The sequence below is a fragment of the Juglans microcarpa x Juglans regia genome, chromosome 6S (genome assembly GCF_004785595.1).
Source record: "Juglans microcarpa x Juglans regia isolate MS1-56 chromosome 6S, Jm3101_v1.0, whole genome shotgun sequence".
Classification (NCBI taxonomy): Eukaryota; Viridiplantae; Streptophyta; class Magnoliopsida; order Fagales; family Juglandaceae; genus Juglans; species Juglans microcarpa x Juglans regia.
Genome location: NC_054605.1, coordinates 8,583,049 through 8,601,338, shown reverse-complemented (window position 1 = coordinate 8,601,338; position 18,290 = coordinate 8,583,049). Strand labels below are relative to the sequence as shown.

Below are 18,290 nucleotides of genomic sequence, written 5' to 3'. Positions count from 1 at the left end.
TACATGCAACAAGGTTTGTAAACTTAGGAGATCTCTATATGGGCTCAAGCAATCTCCAAGAGCTTGGTTTGAAAGATTCACAAAGGTAGTGAAGAAGCATGGCTACTCTCAATGTCAGACGGACCATACAATATTTGTTAAACACTCTTCTACAGGAAAACTTGCTGTCCTCATAGTGTATGTGGATGACATAATCCTAACAGGAGACTATGAAGAGGAAATTTGCACCATCAAAAGTTTACTAGCTGCAGAATTTGAAATCAAGGACCTTGGGAATCTTAAATATTTCCTAGGTATGGAGATTGCAAGGTCAAGAAAGGGAATCTCTGTCTCATAGAGAAAATATGTCCTAGATCTCTTAAAAGAGACTGGAATGCTTGGGTGTAAGCCTGTAGATACTCCTATGGATCCAACTATCAAACTAGGAGCTAAGGAAAATTGTGCACCCGTGGACAAAGGAAGATACCAAAGATTAGTAGGTAAACTAATATACCTATCTCACACACGACCAGACATTGGATTTGCTGTTAGCATGGTAAGTCAGTTCATGAACAATCCAAATGAAGAACACATGGAAGCTGTGTATAGAATCCTGAGATACCTGAAACTAACACCAGGTAGAGGATTATTTTTTGAGAAGAACCAAAGAAGAGATATTGAAGTGTTCAGCGATGCAGATTGGGCAGGATCAGTACAAGACCGAAGATCAACTTCAGGATATTGCACTTTTGTGTGGGGAAATTTGGTCACTTGGAGAAGTAAGAAGCAGTCAGTGGTGTCAAGAAGTAGTGCAGAAGCTGAATTCCGGGCAATGGCACACGGTATTTGTGAGGGAATTTGGTCAAAAAGGGTGCTAAAGGAATTAAAAATTTCAAATGAAGAACCTATGAAAATGTTCTGTGATAATCAATCAGCAATCAGCATTGCCAAAAATCCAGTTCATCATGATAGAACAAAACATGTGGAAATTGATCGACATTTTATAAAGGAGAAGATAGAGGAAGGAATAATCAAGATGTTGTACGTGCCTACATGTCTTCAGACAGCAGACATCCTTACCAAGGCTCTATCGAGAAAGGTGTTTGATGATCTGAGTTCCAAGCTGGGGTTAATTAATATTTACCGCCCAGCTTGAGGGGGAGTGTAGAATTATAGAGAGATTTATGTTTAAGGATCTGTTAGCAATATTAGGGACTAATATCTAGGAGATCTACAGCTAACAGATCAATTTTTCTTATCCCATGATTTTAGGAGATTCGGTAGTCTGTTACCAAATCTGTAGATATAAGTTTCCTGTTTTATAGCTTTCAGTTTTAGGTAGTTCTGATTTCCTTTCTAGATTAGCTGTAAATATCCCTAAAATAGATGAGCATTATCATCTATATAAAGAGGGGCCTGTAACCTTATTTTCAAGATAGTGGAATCTTACTCTTTCCTTCCACAAACAAGAGGAACGCCTAGATCAAAACTAAGCAACATAGAGGCATACTCACCGAGGGAGGATGAGAGGCGCGACGAGACAGTGAGCTGGGCAAGGATCGATGGTGGTGAGCACGACGGCTTGGCACCGAGAGAGAGAGAAAACGGAGGGAGAGAGAAAGTAGCGATGGAGACTTACGGTGTCACAACAGGGGCCCAGTGTGCTATGGTGGTGCACGGCGTAGCAGCCCTTATGGTGAGGCAACCCAGAGACGTGCTGGTGCAACTCAGTGGCATTGGGCAGACATGGAATGATGTTCCAGTTGCTCTCGGTTTGGGCAACATTCCTCTGGTTTTGACGGTGGGCGTGGCTCTCAATTTGGCCTCAGTGTGCTATGGTGGTGCACAGCTTGGGGATCTGACATGGAGAAGGAACTACGGCAGTTGACAGTGTGACGTGGAGGTTGGCTAGTGCGTTGTGGGTGGAGGCTGGTGTTTTGGCATTGAGCATTGCTAGGGTAGCTTCCGTTGTGCAGGAGTAGTGGCTGGTGATGTTGCATTGACTCTGTTTTGGTGGAGTTAAAATAGGGGAGTTCCGTTGGTTGTGTGCGTGGGCTGAACGTGGGTGGTGGTTTGCGATCATGTGGGTGGTGTAGGGGCAGTGATTGCTTCCTGGACGTGGAAGTTAGCATGCTCATAGTGTGGACTGGAGTTCCCAGTGGTTTTATGGTTGTTCAGTGTGGATGTGGAAAGAGTTTTGGCGTGGGATCGAATGCAGGGGCTTGTAGTTTGGGTTGGTGTGGAGGGGATCAGAGTGCGACGTGGGGCTGTTTTAATGGTGAAAGTGGCTGAGGGGAGGGCTACGGTGATTGGGCTATGGTGTTCACAGCGTGGGTGAGTCTGTTGACAGTGGTTGCTGCGCTTGTCCTCCTGTTTTGGCTTCGTTAGGTATACTAACAGAAGATTTGGATGAATCAAATCTGAATAAAGAATTAATTGATCCAGAACTTTTAAGCAAGGATTTCCTAGGTTTAAATACAATAAGTAGATTAAGATCTTGCAGGAACACCACCAGGACCACCCTTGAAGCTCTCTAACATAAATGGACTAACCAACCGATTTTTCATGACTTACCAACACAAGACTTCTCAAAATATTCATTTTCTTTTTTATAGTCCATCATTGTTAAAATCTTGTATCATTGAATTTTTACTCTTTTTTTCATATAGCAAGAATACTCAAATGATTTCTTATACTTTTAATCTCGTTTTTTAAGAAATTGCAATGATCATTCCATTCATTTATTGTTTCTTGTCTACTTAAGAATATCTAATATTTGTTAATCATTGCATCTTTATCTTGTTTCATTAGTTGTTGTTTTTCATTAAGATCCTTTATTCTATCCATCATTACCTTTAATTCGAGCCTTGTATTATAATCTAGACATTTGAAATCATAAAGATCACAATAACCAACACTATGAGCAAAATAATGTTCCATAACAACAATATAAAACAGATAAAATACAATAGATAAAATAGAGACTAATATTAATAGCCAATGGCTCTGATACCAATAATGTATCTCAAGTAATATGTAATAACTAACTATATAGATTACAATACTATTTAACCATATAATATATACTATATATATTTCTATACTATATAACCATATATATAATATATAATATATAGATTATTATACTAACTATATGTACTATATATTACTAACTATACTATATAATTTACTATAGTAACTATTTAGATTACCATACTATCTAACCATATAATATATACTATATAATTATATTATATATATTATATAAATACATATTACTATTCTATATAACTATATAATTATAATTTATTATAGTATTGAACATTAATATATAAACCACGTTTGAATAGTAAATAAACATTCAAACGTCGTAAGAATTACATTGGAATGTTATAGTGAACATTCGAACGTTTATAAAAAAATTGGCAGGAACTTTCTCGCATTGATTCTATGTCATATACGGGAAACTTAACTTCAACTGCATTCGAATGTCAACATTTGACTAGCCGCCCCTTTTTCTCTCAATTGGTCACGAGTCTCACCATTACATTTTAAATCTTGAATTTGTGTTTCAAATTTAACAGATGATTTTTAAAGCAAGCCAAGTATTTTAAAATCCTCCAAATAATTTAAATCTCAAAAGTTATTTTAAATGGGGTATTTAAAGTGTTAGCCTAATTTTAAAGTATACCTCTTTATATTTTTAGAGCCCTAAAAATAATATAGTTTTAAAAAATTATTTTATTTAAATGATTTTATTTCTTTTGGAATATTATGTAATATTCACCATTTTATTTTATGTTAAAAACTCTATTTATTTAGATGCTTCTACTTCTCTTAAAAATATTTATTAAACTCATCATTTTATTTCATGATGAAGAATATTATTATCTTATCAAGAATAAAAGTTGGTTTAAAACTCAGTGCATTTCCCTTGCAATTATTTCTATTCTTTATTTCCATGTCTTTTATTTTAGTTGAATTTAATCTCCACCATTGGATCTAGGTTATGAATCCCTAGATGTAGGGCTAGGGTTAAAACCCTAATTCCCTAATTTCCTCTCTTCTCTCTCTCACCTCCCTCCAGCGCCATTTCTCCCCCTTCCTAGCCCGTGACTCTCTCTCTTCTCCCTCGCCTCCACTGCGCCGCCGTCGTGATCTTCCAGTGCAACCGCCGGCCATGCCACCTCAGGTCAGTAAACTCCCCTCTCCATTTCTCTCTAATTGCTTCCCTCTCCCTCCTCTCACTGTTCTTTCTTCTTCAAGCTAGCTAACCGAGTCTTGCGGCCAGCTACGCCACCTCCGCCACCAAGCCTCACCGCAACCACTACCTCATCTCTCTCTCTCGGTCCACCGTCATACGTCTTAGCCTCCCAACGACTCTCCCCTCTGTTTCTCTCATCTCTCGTCCATGACCTTCGTGGGATCGAGCGCTGCTGCTAACCACCGCACGAGAAACCCAGCTCAACCGAGCCTCATCGCACCCCCATGCCATCGACATACCCCACTTAGCCTCAACACCTCCGATAGCCCCTCCACATCTCACCCCCTCTATTTTATCATCTTTCACTGCTCACCTTCAGAACTCCATCTAGATCCTAGCTTAGCCTCCTATCACTAGCCATCAACCACCAATATCCAACTATCGAGCATAGCACCACCACAAATCCCTCCACGCAAGGGCCACAACCCACCATTGCTCAACCCACCAAGAACCCCAACGACAACCTATGTTTCCACCGCCAGCTTTAGCCACCTCTCAACCCCTGCCCAACTATAAACAACCACCACCTTGAGTATCTCAGCCACTGCAAACACATTCCTCCACCCCACACGGCATCCCCTTTCCCCGTGAATTCTTTACCACTCATTTTTCTCTCAATTGGTTACGAGTCTGCATTTGCATTTTAAATCTTGAATTGTTTTTTAAAATATTGTAGATGGTTTTTAAATTGAACCAAGTGTTTTAAAATATTCCAAATATGTTAAATGTCTAAAATTATTTTAAATGGAGTATTTTAGTATTATTGAATCAAGCCTAATTTTCAAATAAGCCTTTTTATATTTTGAAGCCCAGAAAATAATATAGTTTTAGCAAATCATTTTATTTAAATGATATTAGTTCTTTAAGATTATTGTTGAATATTCATTATTTTATTTTGTGTTAAAAAAATCTATTTATTTAGATGGTTTTATTTCTCTTAAAAAATATTTAGTAAACTTCATTATTTTATTTCATTATGAAAAATAGTATTTTGGGATTAATAAAACAAGGTTGGGTTTTAAATTTAGTCCCATTGCATTTCTATCTCATTTTCATATTATTTGGTTACTTCAATTCCAAGTGTTAAATCTCCACCGTTGGATTCAGGTTAAGAACCCCTAGATGTAGAACCTAGATTAAATCTTCAAGAAAGCCTACTTTTCCCCTCACTTTCCTCCCTCCCCTCTCTCTCTTCTCACTCTCACGTCGTCTCTCTCTCTCCTCGATATCTTTTCTCCCTCATGCCTCCACCACAACCACCCACCACTACCACAGTCGACCACCTCACAATGTTGCCAGCCACCCCCTTCACCTTTAATCACCCCTCATCCCACAGATCTCCCCCTCTCCTCCCTGAAGCCTATGCTTGTAGCCCCTTTCTCCCTCCTTCCTCAATTTCTCTCCTCGGCGCTCCAACCACCACTACGGGTAGCCCCACAAGCTCCCTATTGAGTCCCGCGACTAGCACCACCTCCATTAATTGACCTAGTGGCCCCACGTCTCTCTCTCTCTCTCTCTCTCTCTCCCCCTCTCAGATCTCACTCAATCCCCATAGCGACGTCATACACTGCCGCATCTCCTCTTAAGCTATCGTCGTACAACCATGCCAGTAAGTGAAGCCCAACCTTGTCGCACCACGCCACGGCCACCCAGGATTAGTCTCGTAGCCCAGCCCGAACGCCTCCCTTAGCACTCCCCTCTCTGTCTCTCTCTGTCGTGCACAAATTGTGAAGCCCAACTCTGCCACAACCTTCACGATTGTATAGCCACCCAGTGGACACCTTCTCAAGAGGCAGTGCGCAGCCAAACAGCCTCCACGACGTCAACGTAACTTGCCTCCAACTATAACAGTACCTCAGACCACTGAAGCCACTGCTCAGCCCCTTACCTTACATTAGAAAGTCTATCCCTATGTCTTAAGGTGTATTATGTTTAGGTAGCTTCTATGAATGTTGGTGTTGTGTTATGTATTGATGTGTATATTTTGATTGTGTGGTTGTTGTGTGGGGAGTTCAATTGGACTTTGTATTGGGTATGTACATGTAGTTGCATGATATGGTGTTTGATTTCATGGACTAAGGAAATTGTAGTTGAGCTAGCAAAGTTTTGTAAATAGGTAGGTTGTTGTATATGAAGTTTACATGCACAAGAAATTGATAGTATGGGCAGCAACCAGGTTTTATAAATTAAGTTGCGCTTATGGGAGACTGGAGTGGGATGATGTGAACTAGTAATAATTATTGAAGTGATAAATGGTTGTAGTTTTGTGGAGTCATTATTTGGAACTCTAAAGATTTGTAAATGTGTGGTGTAAGTGTATAAATGGTATGGGCAGATTTTATGTATTGGGTGTGTTGGTTTGGATTGCAGGAGAGCGGATGGTCTGTATTTAGGCAAAGTATGTACTTTGAATGTATAATGTATGGATGGTGTTTGTTGATCTTAGATAGATTATATGTTGATCTTCAGTGATAAGAAGGGTATGACACGTATATGTTTGGTGGGTTGTATATGTATGTTTGGGTTGGATTGTGTAATATGTCGTAGGTGAGGAAGTAAATAAGAACTTGAGTTGGTATGGGATTGGATTATTTATAGAGGAAGGGTATTGTTTGAGGAATCGTATTGTGATTGTAGTTAGCTTTTATGGTGAAGTGAGGTTAAGTTGTAGGCTCATGAATAATGGTTGAGGATTTAAGTGAGGCATAAGAGCTCACTTTATTAGTTAGAAAATGAAGTTAGTCTTTTAGGTTCATAGTCTAGGCTTAGGATTTATGAAAATGGTTATGCTTCAAGGACTGAATGATGACTTGTATAGGTGGAATGAAATGGATATTATGAATACCTAGAGGTGTAAGTTTGTACAATTAGGGATATCATGAAGAAGCATGCGAGTAAATAGTTGAAAGAGATTAATTGGGCGATGACTAGTCTCAGTGGAGGAGGAAGTTTAACTAAAGAACCAATTGAAGGTTAAAGCAATGTGGAAGAGAATTGACTAAGAGTTAGGAATAGTTTTATTATGCAAGTTCTACGTTTAATGTTCTTGTAAATGAAAAGGAAATGGCATAAGGTTATGTATGCATGAATGGACTGCATGAAATATAAATAGCATGGAGTCCAGGTAAGTATTATGTTCATACTCTTCTAGAGTTTTCTAAAACAATGAAAATGAAAATGAAATGTTTTTATTTATGGAAAGCAAATGTTTTTTTACAATGAAATGACGCTCTATGAATCTATGCTAATTTATTAATGTTTAAGTGTATGTATATACTGACCTTCTTTGGCAACCTCTTTTTATGCACTCAAAGAATAGTTGTATACATGTGAATGGATGTTATATGTAGTATGTATTGTATGTATGTTCCATGAAATGAAATGATGAGATTTTATTCTTTATGTTATGAAATGATGTTTTATGAAATGAAATGGACTGATGAAAGAAATGAAAAGAAAGGAAATGACTGAAAAGAAATGGATGTTTTAATGTATAAAGCTACGTAACGGCAATAACTGGAGGAATTAATGATGGTAGCAATGGACTGGGCAGATTGTAATGCCGAGTAAGTAGTACTGGTAGTGCACTCAGTGATGTCCCCTGACTGAGGGATTCCCAACCTGTATCCATGGGCGGAATCGTGTCCAAAAGACTGTTAACCCCAACACACGGGGCAAAACAGTGTTTACCAGCTAGTGAAAAAGTAATAAGAATAATTGGATGTATAAAACGTTTTAGTTTTATGAAGGAATGTACAAGGTGGGGAATGTTTTGAGGAATGAAAACCTTTTGAAAGAAAAACCCTATCTTGTAATGTTTTGAAAGAAAAGAAAATGTTTTATGTAAAGTATGTATGTGAATGTGAAATGAATGAATGAAAATTATGTTAGTATATTTTTACAGTATGAAGTAATGCTTACTGAGTATTCGACTCATTTTGTTTTTATGTGTGCCCCACCCAGGATTGAAATAAGGACGAAGCGTCAAGACAGACATGGCCCAAGGAAAAGATGGTAGAAGCCTAGGCATTTTATGAAATGTATGAAATCAGTTTTGTAAAAGGACTTTACATTTTTAATTAAATGAATTCTGTTGCAAAACTCTCTCTTAGATTTATAAATGTAAGTTTTAAATTTGAAGTGTAGAATCTTTTATATCCTAGGAAGGGAAGGAAAAAGTTTTAAAAGATTCAATAACTCCTGTCTTGTTTTCTAAAATTATTTTCTAAAGTCTCACCACAAGGACGAGTGTTACAAAAGTATGTCGAAGTGAAAGAAGTCCAATTGGAGGGTAGTTTATGCATTTTTCTAAGTTTGAGTTACTTATGCACTTGAGGAAAGGAATGATGTAAAGTTATGTATGCATGTAGGTTGCCATCTGACACGCACATAAATGGACTGCATAGAATGAAATAATATGGAGTCCAGGTAAGTATTATGTTCATACTCTTATAGACTTTTCTAAATGATATGAAATGAAAATGAAGAGCTTTCATGAAAAATATTCTTTTATGAAATGAAGGAAAATAAATGATGTTTTTTGAAAGTATGCTAAGTATTAATGTTTAAAGAGATATGTATGTAAAGGCATTCTTTGGTAGCCCCTATTTATGCACCCAAAATAATAATTGTATACATGTGAATGAAAGTTATATGATATAGCTATTATCTTTTATTTTCCATGAAATGAATTGTTGAGGTTTATGTTTGATGCTAAGAAATGATATTTAAATGATGCTATGAAAGGAATGTTTAATGGATGATATGAAATGAAATAGATTGATGGATGATATGAAATGAAAAGGAAAGGACTGAAAGGAAAGGAAGGGAAATGAATGAATGTTTAATGTATGAAAATACGGATTGGGCAGATTGCAATGCATGGTATGTAGTACTAGTAGTGCACCCAGTGCTACCCCCTGACTGAAAAGGATTATCCAATTGTGGCTACGGGGTGTAACAGTGTGTACCGGCTCAGGAAAAAGTGAAAAAAGTAATTGAATGTATGAACGATTTAATTTCTTTATAATTGAATGTACAAGGTGTGGGAAATGTTTTATGAGAAATGAAAACATTTTTAAAGGAAAAATCACGCCTTGTAATGCATTTAAAGGAAGTGAATGCTTTATATAAAGTATTTAGATGAATGTCAAATGCAAGAATGGGAATTTATGTTAGTATATTTTTACAGTATGAGGTAATGCTTACTAAGTATTCGTCTCGTTTTATTTTTATGTATATCCCTCCCCCTCTCAGGAACAAAATGTGTAAGAAGTGTCAGCATCAACGTGGCCCAAGGGAAAAGTGACAAAAGCCTAGGCCTGTTCTTATGTAATGTATGAAGGTCAATTTTTTTGTAAATAGGCCTTCTAATTTAATTTAATTTAATGATTTCCGTTGTAAACTCTTTTTGAATATACAAAGCATATTTTAATTTTAAAACACATAATCTTTTATATCCTGGGAAGGAGAGGCAAAATGTTTTAAAACGGTTAGTAATTTTTATCTCCTTTTCTTAAATTATTTTCTAAAGTCCCAGCACAAAGATGGGCGTTACATAACAAAATTACGTTCAAATGTTATTTTTAATGTTCAAACATGAAAAAATAAAGTTCAGGAAATGACTGAAAGGAAAGAATAAATGAAAGGAAAGGAAATGAATGAATGTTTAATGTATGAAAATACAGATTGGGCATATTGCAATGCATGGTATGCAGTACTAGTAGTGCACCCAGTGCTACCCCTGACTAAAAGGGATTCTCAACTTGTGGCCACGGGGCGTAACAGTGTGTACCAGCTCAGGAAAAAGTGAAAAGAGTAATTGAATGTATGAATAATTTAGTTTCTTTATAATTGAATGTACAAGGTGTGGGAAATGTTTTATGAGAAATGAAAACCTTTTTAAAGGAAAAATCACGCCTTGTAATGCTTTTAAAGGAAGTAAATGCTTTATGTGAAGTATTTAGATGAATGTCAAATGCAAGAATGAGAACTTATGTTAGTATATTTTTACAGTATGAGGTAATGCTTACTAAGTATTCGTCTCGTTTTATTTTTATGTATATCCCTCCCCCTCTTAGGAACAAAATGAGTAAGAAGTGTCAGCATCGACGTGGCCTAAGAGAAGAGTGACAGAAGCCTAGGCCTGTTCTTATGTAATGTATGAAAGTCAGTTTTTTTGTAAATGGGCCTTCTAATTTAATTTAATTAAATGATTTCCGTTGTAAACTCTTTTTGAATATACAAAGCATGTCTTAATTTTAAAACATAGAATCTTTTATATCCTGGGAAGGAAAGGCAAAAAGTTTTAAAAGGGTCAGTAATTTTTATCTCCTTTTCTTAAATTATTTTCTAAAGTTTCAACACAAAGATGGACGTTACACAACAAAATTACGTTCAAATGTTATTTTTAATGTTCAAACTTGAAAAAATAAAGTTCGAACATTTTTAAAAAAATTGGTAAGACCTTTCCCATGTTAATTCTATGGCATATATAGGGAACCTAATTTCATCTATGTTAGCATGTCAACAGTGTTACGTTCAAATATTAATTTTTTACGTTTGAACGTGAAATAATGAATTTCGAACATTTTAAAAAAAACTAGTGGGAGCTTTCCCACGTTAATTCTATGGCATATACGGGAAATCTAATTTCATCTACATTCACATGTCAACAGTGTTACGTTTGAACATTACAGTATTTAGAACAGACTTGACGGGACACTTAGCGGGATTGGAGAATTTTCTAAAATGTTCAAACACTTTCTAAAAACATTCAAACATTACGAGACTTTAATGCGATGACTTTGAATTTAAAAAGTCACCGCAAAAGTAGGTTGTACTAAACAAAACATCGTCGTTCTGTTTAGTACAACCTATTGTGGCGACTCTCAACCTATTGCATCGATAAGAGTCGCCGCAATACGTTAAAAAATTTCAAGAAAACTTATGTAACACCCCGAACAAGTCTGGGGCGTGTTTAAGAGGGAAATGGTGTTTATTTCCCATTTCGGCGAGATGGAGTGACCGAGAGTGAGTGGAGTCAATGAGAGAGAGTGAGTAGAAGTTAAGGAGAGAGTGCTTGTGAGAGAGAGTGTGTGATCGAGAGAGAGAGTGAGTGAGAAAGAGAGATAGAGGGAGAAAGAGAGACTGAGAGCGAGATAGAGAGAGGGGGAGAGATAAAGGAGAGACTTCTTGAAGGTATTTCTTGTGTTTATTTTGATTTTTTATTTTTAAGGAATATTTGTTGTGTTTATTTATTTATCAAAAATGCTATGTGCAGTCATTTTTGTGTACTCTTTGCACATTTCACTCATGTGATTGACTAAAATATTTATTGGTTGCCACATTTTTTAACCAATATTTAAAAAATGTGATTGGTTGCTACATACAGTCAATGTGATTGGTTGTCACAATTTCTAATATAAAATAAATATTTTGGTCAATCACATCAGTGGAGTGTGCAAAGAGTACACAAGATTGGCTGTGTGTAGCAGAACTCTTAATTTATTTTGTTTATTTTTGAACTAATATTTATTGTGTTTATTTCGAAGGAGTATTTGTTGGAGTTTGTTGAAGGTTGTGAGAGAAAAAGTTTGTGATTTTAGCTAGGTATATTTCTAAACTTAATTGTGGGATTATATTGTAATTTTTGTGATTATTTTATTATTTGTGGGATTATATTGTGATTATGTTGTGATTTATTTTGTGATTATGTTGTGATTTGTGGTATTTAACATACCAACTTGATTGAAAATGGCAAATATATATTTAATAAATATTAGAAAGTTTCATAGTCTTCATATTTAAAAAATAAAATTCCTCTTTAGGTATATAGACTACTACAATCTACTCTATTAATTTATCACTTGTGCATGTAAAGAATACATAATTAAATTAGTTTTTTGAATAATTAGAATACATAATTTCTTAGATTTTGAATAAAAATAACATACTAATTAAAAATACCTAGCCATCAATCTAATTTAATTTAAGAAAAAAATAATGGTCATTAGGAATTCCACATACTAATTAGAACAAATAAGAATCTATGGAAAGGTTTTCTTCTGGTATGAGAAATGGCGGGATAGAGGCCCTTTAGCTAATGATATGCATATTGTGGGTCATCCCCATCTTCAAGTCAAGGATTGCAAATTATCTAATGGTTGGAATGTGGATTTTCTTCTCCAGTTAGTGGGACCGGATTTTCTTGATAGTATTTTAGAGGATATTTGTAAGGCTAAACAGGGCTTGGATGTTTTGATTTAGACCAATAATGATAATTATTTGTTTTCCACCAAGCCAGCTTGGGATTGTGCCCGTATTAGGGGCGACACTATTGAAGGTCATTCTTGGATGTGGCATAAGAGTCTTCCTCTTAAAATGTCTATCCACATGTGGAAAGCTTGGTATATGGCCCTTAGTGTTGAACATCATCTTCAACGCATTGGCATCCCTATTATATCTCGTTGTGATTGTTGTGCTAACGGTCACTATGAGGACCCGAACCATGTTTTGTTTGCAGGTGATATTGCAAGCACTGTTTGGCGTTATTTTGGGGACATCCTGGGTTTCCTGAATGGCCGTAACTGGAATGACACGGTGCAGACTTGGTTTTGCTGTGCGAAATTATCGTCTCAAGTTGGTATTATTGTTGGAATTCTCTCGGTGGTTATCACTTGGAGAATATGGTGGAGGCGTTGTTTGGCGCGTATGGAGGGTCGCTTTGAATCTGCCTCTGAAATTATTCACTCTGTTCGTTGATGGATTAGTCTTATTTGTCGAGATATGCATGCTAGTTCTCATATCTCTGTTATTGATTTGCAGGTACTTAAGGGTTTGCATGTCCAGCCTGTGTTTTCCCCAGTTAGGCATTGCAAAGTTATTGCTTGGCAACTGCCTTTGGCAGGTTGGGTTAAACTGAACACAGATGGTAGTAGTTTGGGTAATCCGGGTGCCTCAAGTATAGGTGGGATTATTAGAAATGATCATGGTAATTTAATTCATGTTTTTTCTTCCTTCGTTCATTGGTACAGGCTCTAATAATCAGGCCGAGCTTTTAGCTCTTCTTCATGGGCTCCAGGTTTGTAAATCATTATCCTTTAATTATGTGGATATTTGGCTTGATTCTATGACAGTTATCTCCTAATAGAGGAGTAAAAGATGTGGGGTGTGGTATCTGGAGGATTTTTGGGAGGAAATTATGGACATTATGAGTTCTATGACTTGCTCGATTCACCATGTTTTTCGTGAGGGAAATAAAGTTGCTGATTGGTTAGCCAAACATGGGGCCTCTGGTAGGAATTCAATTTTTTCCCATTGGACGGAGACTCTCCGAGCGCTGAGTGGACTTATCTGCATGGATTACTCCGGGTTGCCTTCGCTTCGTCTTAGTTAATTTTGTTTATTTTTTGCTTGTGGTTTTTGTTGTTTATTTTTTAATTATTCTGGCTTGGTGTTTTTTTATGCATGTTGGGTTTTCTTTGTATCTCAAATGCTTAAGTTGTAACCAAGGTTTTCCTCCGTCACAAGTGAGGATTATTAATAAAATTGGAGAGGGGTCACTCTTGGACAGCTGATCCTAACTCTTTGGTTAAAAAAAAAAAAAATAACTAATTATGAATATATACTAAGATTAAAACAAATAACTAATTAATAATCTATACTAAGATTAAAACAAATAAGTAATTAAGAATCTATGCTGAGATTAAATACACATACTAAACTTACTAAATGATGAACAAAGCATACTAAACTTATGACAAAGCAATAATAAAAAGCACAACTTACATATCTAATTTAAATATATATCTTAGATTGATAAATAACTATATCTAATTTAATTAATGGTAACTTTAAAATGCTAGGAAATTAAAACAATAACAAATAAAATAAATAATCAACTCTACGTACTATACTTAGGACAAAACATACTTAACTTCTTTGGAATCCTCTGTTAAGACCCAACAATTACGAAGATGTTTTAATCTCATATTTTTTACGTAATTAACTTCTTAGGATGAATTCGACCTAAATTTTGGCCCTAGCGAGGAAGTACGAATTGTGAATGAATTGACGGCTAAATTATTTTGGCATCAAAAGGGATGATGTCATGACCCCTTCAAAAAATTTGAGGATAAGGTTGTTCAATCCCGTTTTCAAAAAATAAAGTTAGATAATTGGAGGAAATATTGTAATCTTTTCACAAGCCTAGATTATCAGGTATTCTAGATTTTTTCCCTATAACTTATTTACATGTACATTGGTCTCATAAGTTATATTTAACATTGTTAATTTCTTCTACAACACTTAAGTTCTATCAATGCACATAATAGAACGTCTTTGAAAATTCACCATTGAGCCAATTCAAGATCATTCCAACGCCCTACCGATAAAATGGTAATTACTTACTAAAATTCAGTCATTTTTGTCATACTCGTTATTTAAGTACTAACATGATTTATTAAATTTACTACTATGGTTTTTTCAGAAACACAATGATCCTAAAAATATTTCCCTCATTCATGTCTATACTGCTACTCACATCGATGCGCATAGCGAGTGGATTAATCTTGTCGCCAAAGATAAATGTGTAAGTAGCATTCCTTTTGTGTGAATGAATATTGTGACACCCACGGATTTTCGCTTGGGATCGAATGGACATCTGAGACGTCGGGACATGCAACACAAGGTTACTTGACCCCCTTCATAACAAATAAAGATGCAATGCACCTACATGCATCTAACAATATCTAATATTCAAACCAGATAATTTTTTTCTTGAGCAATGCTATGCACGAACCTAAAGATATCCCAAATATTTAAAACATAATCCATAAATATTAAAGTGGTAGACCGTCTTGATTACATCATAAGTCCAAAAGGTTTGTAATCATAAGAGTACTAGAGACCAAGCTCCTTAAGTACGAGTACGAAATAAAGCAACTACTAGGCCAATCCATTGAGTAGCTCGCACTACTCAGTCAAGGATGCCATAATGCTAACGATAAATCGGAGCATTGAGGCTATGAGCTCCGCATCGTGCCGTTGCCGTCTAATCGACCATCTCCAGTCAGTCGACCTTTGGTGTGCCTCTTGATCTTGACACATGGTCTACTATTCAAGGGGAATAGTAATTGAGACTACCATGGTGAAATTTGATTACAAATCTTAGTAATTAACAAATAACTTAACACACAGGTCAAAGATGCATGCATGATAGTAAAAGCATGAATGCATACATGATTATTTGCATAAAAATATAATCTGCAAGTGCACAGAATCGTAACAAGTAGTAAAGTGTTTTAAAGAAAATGGTTATCGAACCCACATGGAATAATTATGCTATTGAGTATTGAAATTGACTAAATCAATTACTATTTGGAAAATCGAAATTTGAAGAATGGTTTATCTAAATTAAGCTATAGAAAAGAACATTAAAATTAAGATTTTAAAAATAATGAGAGTAGATCTAACCGCCTAGAGCCTTGTTGCCAAGTGTTTGCACTTTCTGGTCGTGCCTTCGGATCGCAAGTCTCCTCGCCTATTGAGAGGTAAGTCTTCTCGCCTTTGGGTGAGAAAGATCCCTTTGCTGCTGACGAGACAAGGCTCCTCGCCTAAATCTCATCAGCTCTCTTTAGATCTCACTGTCTCTCATCGGTCTGGATTCGTAGTCTCTTCTTTTATAAAATTAATAGTATTGAAAGAAAAATAACACTTTTCATAAATAAAAGAGTGATAAAAATCACATAAAATTAACACTTATCAATGATCATAAATAAGATTGACGTGACTTGATATTTAACATGACATTAACTAACATGACTTGAACTTGAGCATAAACTGAACTGAAACTAAACTTGATATGATATGAACTTGAACGTAAACTGACTTTGATAGAACTTAAACATGAATGTGAACATAAACTAAGCTTAAGCTAAAATTGAATATGAACTTAACGAAAATTGAAACATGAACTGAATGTGAACTTGAGACATGACAAAAGGGGAACTTGAAACATGAACTGAATGTGTACTTGAAACATGACTGAATGTGAACTTGAAACATAACTGAACGTGAACTTGAATAATGAGCTTGAACGTGAAATACATGAACTTGGAGTCTTGTTCAATAAAATAAGCTTGAGCATGAACTTAAACATGAACATGAACATGAACATGAACTCTGACAATCAAAATGATTTCACCAGTTGTTTCTTTAGGAATAGTGAACACTCAGAATGATTTCGTCCAACATATTCCGTCAGAGATACTTAGAAAATCAGAATGATTATTCAATGAGTATTTTAAATGAGATACACTAGCAATCAGAATGATTGCACCAGGAGTAGTGAATGTGAAATGAATTCTAATAATCAAAATGATTTCTCTAGTCGTTTCGCCAGGAATAGTAAACAATCAAAATGATTTCACCCAACATATTTTGTCAGAGATACAAAGACAATCAGAATGATTACACTATGAGTATTTTAAATGAGATACCTTAACAATCATAGTGATTACAATCAGAAAGATACCACAGGAAGTTCCTCGCATGAATTATAAATGGAGATGCTCAGACAATCATAGTGATTACATCACGAGTATCCCTTGCATGACTAGCTGTTAAAATACTATTTTTAGAGACACTCTATACTCGAGACATGATGTGACTTAAAACAAAATGACAAATGACATGACATACATAATGTGACATATACGTGAGATGCATGACTTGACGTAACATAAAAGAGATAAACAATACGTAACATGACATAACACGTAACATATAATATTACGCAACATGACATAATGTGTAATATTATGTGACATGGCATAATGTGTAACAGATAGCATTACATGACATGGGATAACGTGTAACAAATGACTATTTCGTGATAGGATATAGTATGTGTAACAAATGAATACTTCATGATAGGATATAATACGTATAACAAATAAACGTGTAGTGGCATGGCATGGCATGGCATATATGATAACATTATTACATAACTAATAGTTCCCTTACCAATACACATACACAGTAATTTGACAATAAGTTAAAAGTTAACTTACATTGATTATCGCATTTTACGAGACAAAGCATGAAACATGAGAAACTATAACTAGGAATTCTAAAAGTTAGAAACTTTATCACTAACAATTAGAAACATGAAAAATGCTAACTTAGAGTAAAATTACCATTTTACCCTCTACATGTGAGAAAATGATGATTTTTACCCATAACTTAAGGATTTCACATCCTAACCCCAAAAATACCAAAATTTACAAGTCTTGTAAATTTTGTACTAAACTCAAATATCAACTTAGAAAAATTTAAAACCCAACACAACTATGAAAAACATCATAGGGATGAAACTTCCAAAGGCCATAACTCTTTATTTTTGTTGCAATTTCTTCTAACTCCAAAACTCATGATCAAATTGAAATATTGAAACAAAGATCCTCATATCCTAAGTTTAAAAACATGCTAAAAACATCCAACAAAATATACTTCTCATAGACACAAAACATTTTAGTAAAAAGATCGAAACTTTTTAACTAAAATACAAACTCTTGAATCTCAAGGTTTGACATATTTCGAAACATCTCCAATAACTCCAAAAATTTAAAACTTTATTCTAACATGTTCATAATACATTAATAAGAAATAACATGTCTTTAATCAACACATAAAAGTCACCAAAAATCAAAACATTTCACTTGAATTACTCGCCTCCAACATTTAGCCAAAAACATAAATCTTTTCTCAACTTGTCTTGACCAAACACTTGATCCGAAGCATACCATGATGAGATTTTCAAACCAAAACATCAAGTGGTTTATAAATGTGCCCTAAATTAGATCCAAGCATTAAACTTAAAATCACATGACTAAAAATATACCAAAACATAGATCTAGCTGAAATCATCAAACTTTGACCTAACCGAGTATTCTCTTGCATAAAAATTCATATATTTGAAACTAGCACAAAAAGTATTCAAAATAACATCATAACATGTAGATAAAAGGCTTAGAACCATCAAATA

General features: G+C 35.2%; 1 protein-coding gene across 1 annotated transcript; it reads left to right on the top strand.

Moving 5' to 3' along the window:
* The first annotated feature begins 397 nt into the window (after window positions 1–397).
* Window positions 398–1,187, top strand: LOC121236422 (secreted RxLR effector protein 161-like). Its single transcript, XM_041132846.1, has one exon. The coding sequence runs from the start codon at window positions 404–406 to the stop codon at window positions 1,133–1,135; it is 732 nt and encodes a 243-aa protein (XP_040988780.1). The 5' UTR covers window positions 398–403; the 3' UTR covers window positions 1,136–1,187.
* Window positions 1,188–18,290: the final 17,103 nt, after the last annotated feature.

What these genes read in the sequence shown, in the direction of transcription:
- LOC121236422 (XM_041132846.1), top strand. Translation starts at nt 404, where the DNA reads ATGGATCCAACTATCAAACTAGGAGCTAAGGAAAATTGTGCACCCGTG.